The 15,836-nt window shown below is 40.6% G+C and overlaps 1 protein-coding gene across 1 annotated transcript in view; it reads left to right on the plus strand.

Moving 5' to 3' along the window:
* The window catches only part of LOC122973002 (disks large-associated protein 1-like), a 70,239-nt gene that overhangs the window by 48,944 nt on the left and 5,459 nt on the right, over positions 1–15,836 (plus strand). The window contains exons 3-4 of the mRNA XM_044340452.1: positions 7,044–8,184; positions 10,333–10,547. Coding sequence (XP_044196387.1) covers positions 7,111–8,184; positions 10,333–10,547 — 1,289 coding nt within the window. The 5' untranslated portion in view covers positions 7,044–7,110. The remainder of the gene's footprint in view (positions 1–7,043; positions 8,185–10,332; positions 10,548–15,836) is intronic.

Genomic DNA, 15,836 nt, shown 5'->3' on the forward strand with positions numbered 1-15,836 from the left:
TTTCCTTGGCTGCTTTTTATGGATAGATTTATTGAACTTTATTAAAAAAGAGGAGAGAGAAAAGAGTTAGTAATTTCTCACACTCTGTAATATCAAGGTGGTGGAGGCTGAACATTTGGAAAGGCTCAAAGTGATCTTTTATCTATATAGCATTATAATCCTTTAAAACAGTTATCCCTACGTATGTGTATCATATATGTGTATCACTCATATTGTAACCAAACCAAATAAAGGATTAAAGTCCGAAAGAATAAATCCATAATCACTGGATTTAATGTTGTAGTCCGCAACAACACTACAGCAGATATTACAGGTTTGAACAAAAAGCCCATTAGCATGCTAACTTATAAGGCCATTTTGCGTTTTACAAAGTTAGCAAACAACCTTATCTTTATCCAAAATTGTCCATCTACAATATAGTTTTGAATCTAAATTACTTACACACATAATGTCTCAGAGGGTTTGTTGTCAGGATCATCTGTTAAACACAGTTTGCTAGTTTTCTCTGTTTCATGTTAGCAAAGAGAACAACGTTAGCCTAGTTTGCTGATGGAGAAACAGACAGTGCAGTTTAGTATCTGGGGTACAGCACAGAGCATCAAACAGATCATTAAAGATTGAATTATTTCTCTAACATTGAGAAACTACTTGTATTCTACAGGGTAAGAAAAGAATATAGTTAAAATCACAAATATCAAACTAAAGGGAAATCTTGCTTCTTTTTGACAGGGTTTTGGTATAGAGCCTTTGTAAGATTAAGCTCAGAACGTAGCCAATTCCTCTGAGAGATCACATGATTGTCTATCTTAACTAACTGCAAATAGTACCCTTTAAAGTGAGGAACAGGGAAAAGTGGACTTCTTTGTCCTTTATTCCCACTGTACGCCCATAATGGATTCAACCTTAAGCCATACAATAGCAATCAGTGGAGTCGTGGCCTTTTGTTATGGAATCAAAGCCAAGTGTTAGATCCACTCGATCAATCTTTTCCTTTTAAAGATCCAGGCTATGCTGAATGAGTACACTCATTTTTAAGGAAAAAAGGCTCCTCATCAGTGATCATAAAGTCAGAACTTCTCTAATATTTTATAACAACAAGCTAATATATTTCTACATGGAGTTTTTGCATGAATCCATCATATGAGATGTCACTTTGGGATTGAGCATATCAGAAATGACATACACTGTACATAAAAGGATTGTAATTTTTTATGTTTTTGCTGAGTTGTACATAAAAATGCACTCTCAAAATCTCCAGTCACTGACATACCTTTAAAATGACTGTCAAATCCCATCTTTGATTGCCTCCATTGGTGCATTTTCACCAAGTCTCAACCTTTCCCGTGTTGTCGGAAGTTCTCTGAACAAGCTTCGAGAGCCACAGTGACAGCTCTGCCTGAGACAAACAACACCCGGCTTTCTCCGGACTTAATGCCTTTGTTAATTTGTTTACCTTGATCAAATAGACCTCATCACTGGAGGAATTTGTCTCTAGAATGTGTTTGGCGGGTCCTGAGCTATAACTCAACACAGTCACTCCATTTGTCAGAGAGAGCCTTGACAGTCAGCCTAATTAGTTTGGTCGTGACAAAGGAGCTGTCTTGAGGAAACTGGGAACATCAATCCATCCATGTAGGCATGTGTTTTCATAATGCAGCCAATAGCAGAAACATGCCTGATAGGTGTCGGGTGAAACTGCATGCATGACGAGGTCTAATAATAAGTTTGGTTAAAAAATAATTGCTTTAAAGTTGTAAATATCTGTTTGTTTATCAGGTTATTGAGTATGTTTTGCTAAGATGCCAAGCAGTTATTTCATTCCTGAGTGTTTTGATAAAACCTGCATACAAATTACAAAGGAAGCATGTTGCGTAAGACATAATTTAGTGATACAGTAAAGATAGCCTAGGATGCCTTGCCTCTCGGTGTAAATTTTCAGACCCCTTTATGTAGACCTGTCTGAGTTGGAGAATGAAAATACTCCCCATCTCATCAAATGAGATGGAATGCTGAAAGCATTTTATTTCTATCAATTTTCCATTTTTATATGACTTTTATAATGTCTGATATTGCTTTTGTAGACATTCATATATTTTATGAAGCACATCATATAAACTGAAAGCAATCATTTGCAGTTTTTCCTGAAAACGTTGTCTTGCTGCATTCAAAGAGGACAGTCAAGGGAGACCGTCATCAATCATTTAAGAGTCATTTTAACAGCACGACATTAAAGTTAGTGGTTCTCAGCCTCTCCTGACATTCCTAAAAGCCACTTCTACATAATCCGGAAACACAAAAAAATTACCAGTTCCCTCAACAGCTTTCTGGCCGCTGGCTGTCTTTTAAAATGTTCCACGACATCATTCTCTAGAGGACTGTTTTTGAGAGGCACTGTTCACACATTCACAATGAAAACATCCTCTCTGTCACTGTTACTGCTTCCCTGCCAACCGCAGCTCTCCTGTGTGTCTACTACATTTCTGAGTTATTAAAGCTTCAAATATTCATGTAATTAAATATTTATAAATATGGGTGAGTTTTGTTAAAGTTGCCATCAGTGCGTCTGCTAAAGTGGCTCCACAGAATAACTGAATATACCTCATATGTGTATACATGTCTGTCTGCAAGAAAGCAGAGTATTTTATACTTTTTTTATGTCACTCATTCACTCACTGTATTGACTTTTTCCACTCAGGAGTGCATAATGCTTGTTGCTTATCTTGTTTACTCTACAATATATTGCTCAATTATCTTTTTGCTCTTTATTATTAAAGGGTCAGTTCATACAAATCCTAAAAAGTAAATAACATGTGGGTGGTATCTCGTCATATACATTTTTAGACTTCTGCCACAACCCTAGTAGAGCAGACATAAATGGGATAAATGGAAAGACATATCGCTGTTGAGTTTTTCTAATGTCATCATTTTAAGATCTGTGCACCACATACAAAACTGTCTTCACCTGACCATCCCCTCCTTTTCTCTCACACATAGACACATGCAGAGATATACACATTTTTTGTATGTACAGTGTTTTCACCTTTATATCCAGTCTGCTCAGTAATATCATGCAGTACCCAGGCCGCAAGCAATAGTGCAGGTAAAGTGATGTACTCTACATTCTGGTTCTTCAAGGCACACATGCGCATACATAAGATCAGCCACATCCACTGAAGTGATTTCATCCCCCATGGAGTAGAGATTGGTAATGTTTTCAACCTTTGGAGAAATCATTGCCAGGTTTGAGAGAGAAGAAGAGACCTTTTGTAGCCTCGTGGCCTCAAAAGGCCTTAAAGAATCTCTGTAAACCCTGGGCTCCATCTTGCAACCAGCGTTTGATGTCAATTGAGTAAGACAGACTGACTGCGATCTACACAGCAGCCTTTCATTTTGCCAGCAAGAGTAGTGGCAGCAGTATTCTCACACTAAGGCATATTGATTTCACAACTTTCTACAAAGATGGCACACAGCAAGTTGATGTTGCTTAGCATTTTCATATCACCTTTGTTCATTTGCTTTGGTGAGACTCAAAGCTAAGGTTGGAGTAAAGAAAATTATGAGTTGATTTGACCACTGTGAGGCAGCGTCCAAGATTGGCTGTTGTGTTAGATGATAGACAAAGACAAATCTATTTTCCATTTATCTCATCTCAGCCCAAAGAAATATTGCATCTAAATAGAATTTAGCCCGCTGTGCTGATGCAGCACAGACGTTAATGGAAATTAACATTCATAGCCAGACGTGTTTTATCTGCTCCTGCATTTTGTTTGCACACCTTGCTGTTCAGCACACAGTCACTTTAAATGTAATGAAGTCTCAGTGGTTTTCGGAGCCTGTTCGCTCAAAGTGAGAGGAGCAATTGTTTGAGTTTTCTTGTTTTTTAACTTGTTTGCTTGTTGGGTTTGTGCTGTGGTAACATGATTTTTAAGCACTGTAGTTCATGGAATTGTTGTACTGGTGGTGTGGCACAAGACATATTCTCATGGTGACAATTGACCATTTGCTAAAGTGATTTCCCATCATAGCTTAGCAACTATAACTGGCACCTGTCAAGCTTTGGATTTGTCAACATGCCGAAACTGTGTTTGTGGGACTCTAGTAAGAGATATTCAGTATTTAGAGAGTGTGGAAGGTGGTGTCTTTTCTCAGCCTTTTCCAAACCAAAATTACAAGAGCAAAAGTGTAAGGAATGGATTAAATTGTGTGTTTTTTCTGCTCTGATGTAACCTGCAAACATTAAGTAGCTTACTACCTACTATGTGAGGCAAGCTCTACTTCCAAGGCCGAGGAGCACATCATTAACAAACTACCTTTGTTTGGTTACAAGTAACATTAAATAAGCCTAATTCATGACTAGCACGTCTACTTTGTACTATTTCCCTGCAGTGAAGAAGCCGGTGCTGGATACAATTAAAATTTAGGGTAACATTAATATTACCTGAGATAGCATTACGTTTGCCAAACACGTCGGTTAGTCCTCATCCTAAAAACCTTTTCTTTTTTAACATTAAAGTACTTTACTTTGTAACTAAAGGTCTACGGCACAGAGGAAGAACCTGATATAAAAACCTGATATATCGGTTTTGGATGCACACACAATACTTGTAAGTAGGATCAAGTCATTGTTGGTTTGGCTCTGCACATGAGATTTGTTGACAGTAAGAACAGTGTGTAAAATAACCAGCCATATCCTTTAAAGGTAATATATTGATTGAAAATTCTAACAAGTTTGTATACTAAGCAGCCAAACAGGGTTATGTTAGGACAAAATGATCTGATGTTATTTTTCCTTATTAGGACTAACATCGATCGTCACCAGCTCAAAGTGAAAGGCTGCTTTTGTCTCCCTCTGTTTGAAATCAAGGACCCATTGTTTGACAAATTACTAAGAATTTTGAGCGGTAAATCTGCCAACTTTATCACTGCATGTGTCCTGTAAGAATGGAAAGCTTGACAGGCATTGCAACAATAATCTTGACTCAAAGTATCTTGACTGAAATATTTCAATTATTTAAATAATTGTAATATAATCTATCCAGTTGTTGATGTGTTAGAACGAGAATGACTTGACCAGACAGGTAGAGACACAACTGGGTCAGTCAGCTACAATGGACATACAGCATAATACATAACCACAGCTGTCTATGGGCTGTCCTCATATCACTGTAGGCCATACCTGACACATACGGCAGAACCAGTAGATCCTCCTCTTCTTGTTGATAAACTGCACTTTACAAGCTAGTAGCATCAAAATTCAGCATGGATATGCAGCATGTCAGATACACTATGTATTTGTATGTCTGTGTGTGTGTCTGTGTGTGTGTGTTTGTGTGTTAATGTGTGGCTAGCAGGCAGAAAGCCAGCGTGACCCAACTTCAGCTTTTCAGCTTTAGTGCAGTGCTGCAGACAGCTGTGCCACAAACACGCTGCTGTGGATCACCGCGAGGGCCTTTTATTTAGGTCACATTCTGTGCTTCAGCGGCCAACAGAAGGGATCTCTGTCAACTGCAATGAATACCTTTAGTTGGACACAGCCCACTTTTTAAGTGCCCAGCAAGAAACGGGCACTGTGCATGTCTATGTGGTACGCAGTGTGTGAGATCACAGAGTATGTTGCAGAGGAGGGTGGGGGGTTGGCCACTATATATTTTCCATTTTTACTCTAACAATACAAGAGTAATGTACTGGCTTAATTTTTTCCCAGAGTGATTTAATCCCCTGGTTTAGCACCAACAAGGAAATTGCATTAATAATTCTCCCAATTTTTCAATTAATCCAGCACCCAGTTTACCTCAAAGAAAATAATACATCTGACTCACTCTATATTCATGCTGATAAATACATCCTGCATGTGCCCTACACAGTGTCCTCTAGTTATGTAAAGAACTGACATGATATTTCATTCCACTCCTCTGTCTCCCTCATTTTCTCATGTTATGCACCCCACCCCCACAGTGGCCTTTGGTAGTGCATATAAATCGCTGTAATGAATTCCCCGCACAAGCTTGGCCACACTACTGTCACAGTGCTACAGCAGGGTGCGTGGGCTCTTATTATTGTCTCGTTACCTTCACCTCCAGTCCATTGGAAACAGTGTGGGTTCAGCAGCTAGCCAGCCACAGCCCCAGATGGGTAAGGGAGGCAGTTTAAGGGTGCTGATGGATGCCATTGTTTTCATGTCACCACGTAAGGGAAAGGTCGTTTATTGCCGGTTGCCGCGACCAGCCCGGAAGCTGTCAACTGGGTTTTACTGGCCAATTAGTTTGCCCTTAGAGGAGAAGTAGAGGTATAGAGGGATATTGTAGGATCAGGCTGTGATCATTTGTTATGTTTGTGTTGGGGGAGGGGATGTGCATGCGTGCACAATGTACAGGTGTACTGTAAAGCAAAAATAAATGCTCTTGTTTAGTACTACCTGATATGTCGCATCCACTGTTCTATGAAAGCACTGGATTGACTTTGGGAAGATGCATTGGGCAGTTTTGGTAAAATCATCTGAGGGGATTAAGATTCTCTGCAGAGGATGCCTACATCTCTGCAATTCTCAATGTATTTTTTTGTTGAGTTACACTGATCTTTCATTTCTAACAGTCCCCCTTGAATAAATATAGCACATTCCTAAGCTCAAAATAGATCTGAACTCTTCTTGATATATCGTCTTCCTTTGTTTCTCACTATTTCCTCGATCCCCTGTCACTTTTTCACTGAAATCTACCGGAGCAAATAGAGATGTGGAAGAGGAAGCTTGAGGACAGATCAGGGACTTCATGCCAAGTGGCCTCTATATTTAGAGATCCTCCTTTTGAAGTTTTGAAGGACAAAAATAAAAGGTAAAAAGAGAAGAATACGTCCACATCCTGTCAACATCAGCAAGTTTTCTCATCTGTGAAGGAGTGCCAAAAAGCATCTCTTTCAAATTAAAGCAGAGAAATTACGCTTTGCTCTCAGTGTATGCAAATATGAGATATTTATAATTCTATTTTCTGTCTCTCTCTTCTTGTTTGTTTGTCTGTTCTTCCTCATGGCTGTGTGTTTCTTTGTAGAGCTAGTTTTGGGGCCTGTGCAGACTTCCCGCAGCAGCAGTTGGATGTGCACGTTGACCTGGCCACGATGACAATGAAAGGCCTGTCCAGCAGCCGTAGTCACCACCACACGGTGACCTGCGACCCCTCTTACGACTCCATGACCCTGGGGCACTCGGATCGTCGATCCTACTTCCTCAATCCCGGAGAGTCTCATCCCGCTGACCACCCCTGCTACACCCAGCGCAGCTCCTTCCAGTCTGAGTGTGGTGGCTACCCTGATCTGGCCAGCTGCACCTTCCCTCGTAGACATTACAGCTCCCACCATGAGCTAAAGGAGGAGTGTGGTGCTCTGGTGCCTTACACAGGGCCAACAGGGAGCAATAAAGGAAGTGGAGGAGGTGGTGGAAACAACAACCGCATCCCTTCTAACCTGCTAGAGCAGTTTGACCGCCAGGCACCAGTACGGCGTGAAGGCTACCACACACTGCAGTACAAGCGCACTGCAGTAGAGCACCAGCGCAGTGACAGCCCCGGACGAATCCGCCACCTCGTTCACTCTGTTCAGAAGCTTTTCACCAAGTCCCACTCCCTGGAGGGGCCCTCAGGGTCTGGTGGAGGAGGAGGGAGTGGGAGGATGAATGGCAGCAAATCCAGTCCTGATGACCCACCCTCTTCTTCTGGCACCCTGAAGCACAGCAAGCGTAGTAAGAGCAAAGACCGCTCCAAGTCAGAGCCTAAGATGCGTACTGCCATCTCAGGCTACTGGAGCTCAGATGACACGCTTGATCGTGAGGTATGTCTCTACCACCATCACCATGGGGGGAGCAGTGGAGGCCCACCATCTGGAGTCATGACCATGGGGCGCCGCCCGGACAAATCCCAGTCGCAGTACTTCATGGAGTCCTACAACACCATCAGCGCCCATTCTCTCAAGACATCACGCAGCAACAATGATGTGAAGTGCTCGACGTGCTCCGGGGGCAGCAGTGGAGGGCTGCCTCTTGTGGGTGGCCTGGATGGCCAACTGCAGCTAAAGAAGAGTTCGTGGTCTTCTACTCTGACGGTGAGCAGAGCAAGAGAGGTCTACCAGAAGGCCTCAGTCAACCTAGATAAAGCTATAGTGAAAGCTGAGCAGGGACGCACCTGCCACTTCCTACAGGTAGGACTGTTACAACAGCCCCACCGCTCGCATGTCATGCTTCATGCATCTTCCATTGCCAGCTGCTCCTCCATGCTTCTGTATTTCTGCATGTATCTGTGTTTGTTTGTGTTTGTGTCTATGCAAATTAGAGAGATTGATCAGGGCAGTGGGCAAGACCCCATCCTGTCATTTCATGTATCTCAAATGATTATCAGTGTCATGTCCCTGGTGTCATCATAAAGCATTTTGCAAACACACGTCATCCGCTCCCCTGCGTTTGTTTCCATGTGCATGGAAATATTCATACGTGAGGATGTGGATGTTTATGCCATTACTTGCATTCTGTGCAGTATGTCAGAAGTCACGTTAGTGTACTTAGCCTTCACATTTATCCTCCAATGTGGTAAGCTGCTTTTATATCCTTTGTCTAACAGGTCAGGTTTATGTAGCTTCACCCTAAACCGCATTTACTTTTTTCACTGTATACAAACACGTTTTAGCACTCTAAAGATACTGATTTAATGCGTTTACAGAGAATAGATGGTGAATTGTCACATAGGACTGTCTGCAGCTGCTGAGAATGTGGTGGTGGTCATGGCAGTGTTGGTGTGTCTGAGTGAGTGTGTGTGCATCTTATTCAAAACGAGAGTAGGGCGCTACTAAATGAGATCTGAGAGCGCCAGAGGTGAGCAGACAAAGAAAAGAAAGAAAAAACACTCCGCTCTCTAAGCCCAGCGGTCACACTACCCCTCTCAATTTCTAAACACACACACATGCATGCAGACACTTCAACCCACCCCATTCCACTTCACTCTTTCTGTTTTGGAAAAGATAAAAGCGTTTCAGATTGCATACATTTCCCCGCATTGGGGCGAGCTGCAAATATAAAGCCTGAGGAGAGAAACAGCAGGGAGAATAGCAGGTAGGGTGTGTATTCTGTGTGTGTGTGTGTGTGTGTGTGTGGGTTTGTGTGTACTGTAGGAAAAGGACAAAAAGAGAGCAAATAAGGGCAACAGAGGAGGATATGAATGGACAAAGTAGAAGGCAGAAAGCAAAAGCGAGGGAGCTTAAAAGACAGAGTGAAAGTTCTGTGTGGCCGTGCATTTTAACAGCCTGGAAAACAGAGTGAGCAGATCAAGGAAGGATGTTGTTCCTGCAATACAGCAACATTTCTCCAACCCTAAAAGAGCCATCACTTTTTTTTTTTCTAGAAAGAGAGACAGGAGGAAAAGCGAGCTTTCAAGGAGAGCGGTCTGACAAGTTAGTCTGCAGACGTTTTCTGAATCCTTAAAACAAGAACTTGACGTACTACTTGCTTCATCTGCTATAGGATGGAATTCTTTATCCCGGTTTTTGATGTTGATTCATGAATCCAACCCTTTCATGCACATTTGCAACAATCACAGGTTGCAACATCTTAAATATGCTGCATTGTATATGATCAACAACCATGACTTTATTTAGGGGTTTTTTTCTCAGTGTCAATAATTAAATTTGTTTGACAGCAACACAGACACAGTCTTTCCCAAGATGTTAACAGAGTCTGTAGTTGCCCCTGACATCAAGGTCAGCTTGGTTTCCTAGCTACGCACCGGTCTGTTGAATGATTCTTGTGCACTTTTTTTTTCTCGCTCTGTATCTCATTTCTTTCACTTCAGAGCTGGTGCCCTAACAGCCACTCACGTTGAGACTGCAGTGGTTCTGCTGAACAAAACCCCCTTTGTTTTCCCTCTCTCTCCATGTCTTTGACTCTCTCTCTTTTAGATTAGGGCTAGGAGATAGCTTTGCCTCCTTTTTATTTTTACCTTCATTAGTGTGTGTGAAAAGTCAGGAGAGCAGACAGAGGCCAGGCTACTGCAATGTTTTGTCAAAACAATTCATTCCCTGCATTTGATATGCCGCATGCATCACAGGACAGACAAAAGAAGGCCTCGGGCATTCACAACCTTATGGTATGATCAAGCCAGACCCTGCATTGATACTGTTACTATCGCATCTGTTAAGGCATGAAGTGCACTGTGTGATACAGGTATTTATTTCAGAGCAGGGGAGAAAATGTGGCAGCCTTCCTTTTATTCATGTGTAAGTGCATCTGTATGAGCTCTCAAGTCTAGAGGGTGACCTGCGTTCGCTCCCTCTTTACCTTATCGCCCATCATCTCTACAGGTGCCTCAGGATGACTGGAGCAGTTTCTCTCCGCTGGGGAAGGATGATGAAATCCCATGCCGGCGGATGCGAAGCGGCAGCTACATCAAGGCCATGGCAGAAGAAGACAGCGGCGACTCGGACTGCAGCCCCAAACCCTCGCCCAAGGTCCAGGCACGGCGGGCCAGCTACCTGAAGGCTACACAGCCATCCCTCACCGAGATGACCACGCTCAAGTGAGTGTGTGTTAGGGCTGCATTTAAGGATCATTTTCATTTTTTTTTATCAAACTGTTGATTCTTTGACTAATTGATCAGTCATATATAAAATATGACAAAATTGTGAGAAATGCCCTCAAAATTTTCCCAAAGCCCAAAGTAACATCTTGAAATAACCAATAAACAAGTCCAATACCCAAAAATATTTATTTAAGTAAGTAGAAAGCAGAAAATCCCCACATTTGCAAAGCTGTAACCAACAAATATTTGGCTTTTTTTCTTGATAGATAACCTAAACAAAAATTGTTGATTAATTTTCTGTTTATTGACTGTTTGATCAATGTGTGGTGTGTTCATATGTGTTGTAACAGTATTCCTGCTTGTATATTATGTTTAAGCTTGTATACGTGCTTTTTTACATGATGTTTTACATGATGGCTTTCAGCACACTTTTTGTGTTCTGAAATCTGTGGTCAGTCTGTGCAGTCTGAGTACAACAGATGGGAGAGATGAAGGAGGTGAAAGAAAAAGAGAAAGTCGACAAACAGAAGGAGATGGAGGCAGTCAGTGTTACTCAAGCGTCTACCCGGCAGCAGTCTGGCTTATGTGCAAGTCCCTGACCACAGTTTAATTACCTGCTCTGTGTTTACATCTCAGACACAGACTTCTATTTCCATAGTTGGCCTCTGTATCTCTACAATCACACAAACACATTAAACAGACTGAGCCTTAATTGAAAATACACAATGCCTGTTCATGCACTGAAAACGCTCTTGAAAAATAAATGCTATGTTCTCCAGAAATTCATTGTGGATTGAGAACATCATCAAATATCTTTTCTTTCCCTCAGAATTTCTTTTTGAGAGATAAGAGATTAAAAGATGGGCTTTTATCACCAAGTTGTGCATAAGGCCTTCTCTACGCAGCAGCATTTTCTTTTCACTGTGAGTTTATGAAATATTCAGCAGCATTAGAATCCATCAAAAAGGTTTCTGACTTAACAAAGTCTTGAAACACATCAAGTTGACAGTATCGTCCACAATTAAGTCCAATCAAGTTAGTATGGCTAACACAAGAAGCTCAGTAATAACACTTTTTGACTTCATATGTCTTTCTGAACAAATACGCTATTCAAATTTTAGAATTTATTTCAAATTGGGAGAAGTAAAAATGTAATCCATAATTTTACTTTACTTCATTGGGCAGTGATACAGGCAGGTGCTTTTGGATTGTGTGTATTCAAGTGAATATAACAAAAGAATAATTACTGCATGGCTTGAACTTAAAGAAAAATTCTGATTTCATAGTTTTAAACATTTAACATTTCATATTCATCATTGTGATCAGTAATTACATTATACTCATTAAGTTAATTGCTGAGATCTTGGAATAAGGTAGCAACATTAAGAAGTAAGATGATGAGACAGGTTTTAAACAAACCCCCCGGTTAACTAAACTTGGAAGAGAAAACAAAGGAGACTGGTAAAATTGACATTGAAAACATCTGTTGTAAGCAATTATTTTGAGCCCGCACAGTCTTATCATATATAATAGATAGAAAAATAAAACCCAAATTGTAATCATTTTTAATTTTCTTTAATTCATTGTTATGCCATATGCTGTCCCACCAAAATGTGACCTAACTTGAGTCTTAATATAATATTAACTTACATTCAGTGAAGATATTGAACATCATACTGCAGTGACACAGTGGAAGAATTGGGGACACACATCTTATGTTGCAGCACAGGGCTGTGACTAATTAGCTGTGTAATATTCAGAGATGAGAAGAACACCAGTGGGTGCTCAGTCATTGTTACTGGTTGCACAAACACAAGCACACACACACACTTATGTAAGTGCAAGTGGCACAGCTTGGGGCCCACTAATGACTTTTATCTGGCTTGGGGAACGCCATCATCATCTGATGGAACCCAGTGGAACAAACCAAACTGCAGTGCTGCACATTGGAGATAGAGAAAGGCAGGAGCAGCTGACATCTTGTTTTCTCACTGTGCTTTTGGGAGCTGGCACAAGTCTGTGTTATACTCCACAATGATTAAATAATCTGCTTTGTTGTTCCATATGTTTCAGAGCCTGTTTTGTGACCATTGTGTCCTTGACTAGCGAAGGATTGTTCCTCAGAAGTTGTGCGATTTGTTTACTTTTACCCAGTGCTAACCTTCCTCCTTATTAAAGGGGACCTACTATGCTCATTTCCAGCTCTCTCTCGCTCTCTCTCTCTCTCTCTCTCTCTATATATATATATATATATATATATATATACACACAAATATGGCACTGCACTAGAGCAGCTTTGCATGATTCACAGTTAAAAAAAATCCTAATTTATCTTATACTGGCTCTTTATTCAGCCCCTCAATTCAGCCTCTCTCTGAAACAGGCAGTTTTAGCTCCTGTGTCTTTAAGGCCCCCCTTCTGATGAGCCCACTCTGTTCTGATTCAGGAAGCCTTGCGAGGGGCAGCACATATCAGTCATGTCGTGTTAAGTTACTGCTGATGAAAACCCAACGTTTCCTGCTTTTCCTGCTTCATATTAAAAGCTTTTACATGACTAAATAACAGGAGACTTTTATTGTGAAGAATCTATAGAAAATGAAACGTTTTCCTCACCAAATTAGCAGAGCTTCATTAGGAGCACTATTATTATATAAAAACAATTCTACACAACAAGATTTGGAGATATTTGGAGCTCTTTGTTCAGCGGATCAGTTAGAAATAATGGAGGGAGGAATAGTACAAGCAGAAACAGCCACAGTGATGATAATGTTTGATGAAGAGCTATAGACAACCAGCACACCTCCATAGGCTGTGTGTGGAGCAGATGACCATATAAAGAAATCCGTCATGAGTTGACATCAGCTCGGTTTGAAAGTAAAGAGCAGAGCAGTCTGAAGCCGATGCTTTTTGTTTACATGGATTACTTCTATATACATTTACCTCATTATTTGAAACTATGGCCATGTTTAATATGACCATCTGCCATTGTAACATTATATATATGACTGAAAATAAGGAAAAGCATAATAGGTCCCCAGTAAAACACATAGTGGATAAAACCTGTCTTTAAACAGCTGGGATTATTCCTGGCAGACAAACAAGCTCAGGAGAAAATGACATCCTTTCTTGTTTCCCTCACTCACTAACAGTCGTCTTTCTTTTTGCCACATATTTATTTATTCCTGGCCTAGATTTTATCATGTTTGTGTTTTTATGTCTCACCGAGAACATTGAACTTGTCATCCTGAATAATAGGTTGCAGTAATCACATCTACATCTTTCTGTTTGTCCATCTCTCCAACCACAGTTGGAAGATTCCTATTCAGGCAGTGACTAAGAGGGGGGGGGGGGGGAGTGACAGAAAGAAGAAAGAGGAGAAGGTACAAGGATATGGAGGATAGGGAAGTTCGACAGAGAGTGTTCTCAAGTGCGGAAGCAGGAGGAACCGACTGACAGGAAAGACAAGGTGAAGCGAAAAAGTGAGATGATGCAGAAGATGGGGAAGAAGACAGACGAGAAAAAAACAGATCTAGGATTACAAGAATGTTCCGTAACATTGTAGAAATCTGCTAGAAGCAGAGGAAGGGTTTCTGGTACAATTTCACCTACTTCCAAGGTGAATGGAGAAGTGAAAAAGTCTAAAGAGGTCAAAACTCCAGTAACACTTGTAGCATATAGAACAACTTTATTGTTAGACCAATGTGTTTCAGCTTGTAGCCTTCATCAGGGTCATCATGAAAAACATTACAAATAACATTTAAATAGGGTAGGTATGAAGCAGAAAAAAAAAAAGTCTGTGTGTCTATTTGATGTGGCATACTTTAAAAACACTTAAATGTAAAAAAAACCAAACTTTTTATGAAGTGTTATATATAGAAAGAGAAGGGAGAGCAACAAGATATATCATTAAAAAATACATCATAAAACCCACTACAAAACCACATAAATGAGAGATATTTAAGAACCACTATAAAAACTTTTAGATTTTATTAACTGTAAAACAAAAAATGTTGTCTATATGACACAATTGCCATATGATAAAACATATATGTAAGACATCCTGTTCCCTTAGAAGCGTATCACTGAACATAGGAGCTCCATTAAGAGGAATGATGTAACCACTCCTGTTGTAAGACATTTCAATGAAAAGCAACACCACATTTCATCTCTATTTTTTATAGGCATAAAAGTGATTAAGTCCAGCCAAAGAGGTGGTAATGTCAATTTTCTCAGGAAAAAGAGAGAAGCATTTTGGAATTTCAAAAGTTTATTTCCAGGGGGCATGAATGAAGACTTCTCAATTAATGAGTTTTTATAGTGGTTCTTAAATATCTCTCATGTGGTTTTGTAGTGGTTTCCTTGATGTATTTTTTATGATGTATCTTGTTGCTCTTCCTACTCTTTCTATATATAGCACTTCATAAAAAGTTTTTTTTTTTTTAATTAAAGTGTTTTTAAAGTATGCCACATCAAATAGGCACATTTTGGGTTAAGGCCTCTTCTACACAAACTCAAGTGCCACTCCTTAGTTGCACTTATCCAGTTTATGGACCAAATATGGTGTCACTCATGTCCCTTATTGGACACTTACCGTTGCCCCTCTGCCAGTCTGGGACAACGATTGGCCTGAAGCCACATGACCATAAACCCAACCCATCTTTGTAGGTGCCCCATTGGCTGATATGTGTGTGGATGTATATGACTGGTTGTCATTTATATTTTTTACCTTTTCTTAAACTTTTTTCTGCTTCATACTTGCCCTATTTAAATGTTGTTTGTAATGTGTTTCATGATGATCCTGATGAAGGCCACAAGCTGAAATGTGTTGGTCTAACAATGAAGTTGTTCTATATACTCCTAGTGTTGGTGGAGTTTTGACCTCAGTAGAAATCTACTGGCAGCTTTAGACAGCCTTGATTCCTAACTGTCAGAGGAACATGTGTTCATTAATGTCACTTGTTCCATAGAGGGACACCCTGGGACATCCTGACCTCCCCCCCTATGTGGTACTGATTACAGAGTAGGTCTGCCATTCAAGTTGCCACAATAGACATCATTGGCCCTGCCTATAATCAGTCCCACAGGGAAATCAAGAGGAGATGTGGATAGGGATAATGGTGTAGGTAGATTCCCCCTTGACTCGATCCCTCTGTGCATCACCCACAGTCACAGACTCCAGGTGGCTGATATGGATGATTCATATCAAACTCTGAGGTTTGGGATATATAAAATGTGATTTTTTTTTTCTCTTGGGCTGAATGATGTACCTTCTCATCTCTGTCTTCA

This window comes from Thunnus albacares, chromosome 21 (assembly GCF_914725855.1).
Source record: "Thunnus albacares chromosome 21, fThuAlb1.1, whole genome shotgun sequence".
NCBI classification, from domain to species: domain Eukaryota; kingdom Metazoa; phylum Chordata; class Actinopteri; order Scombriformes; family Scombridae; genus Thunnus; species Thunnus albacares.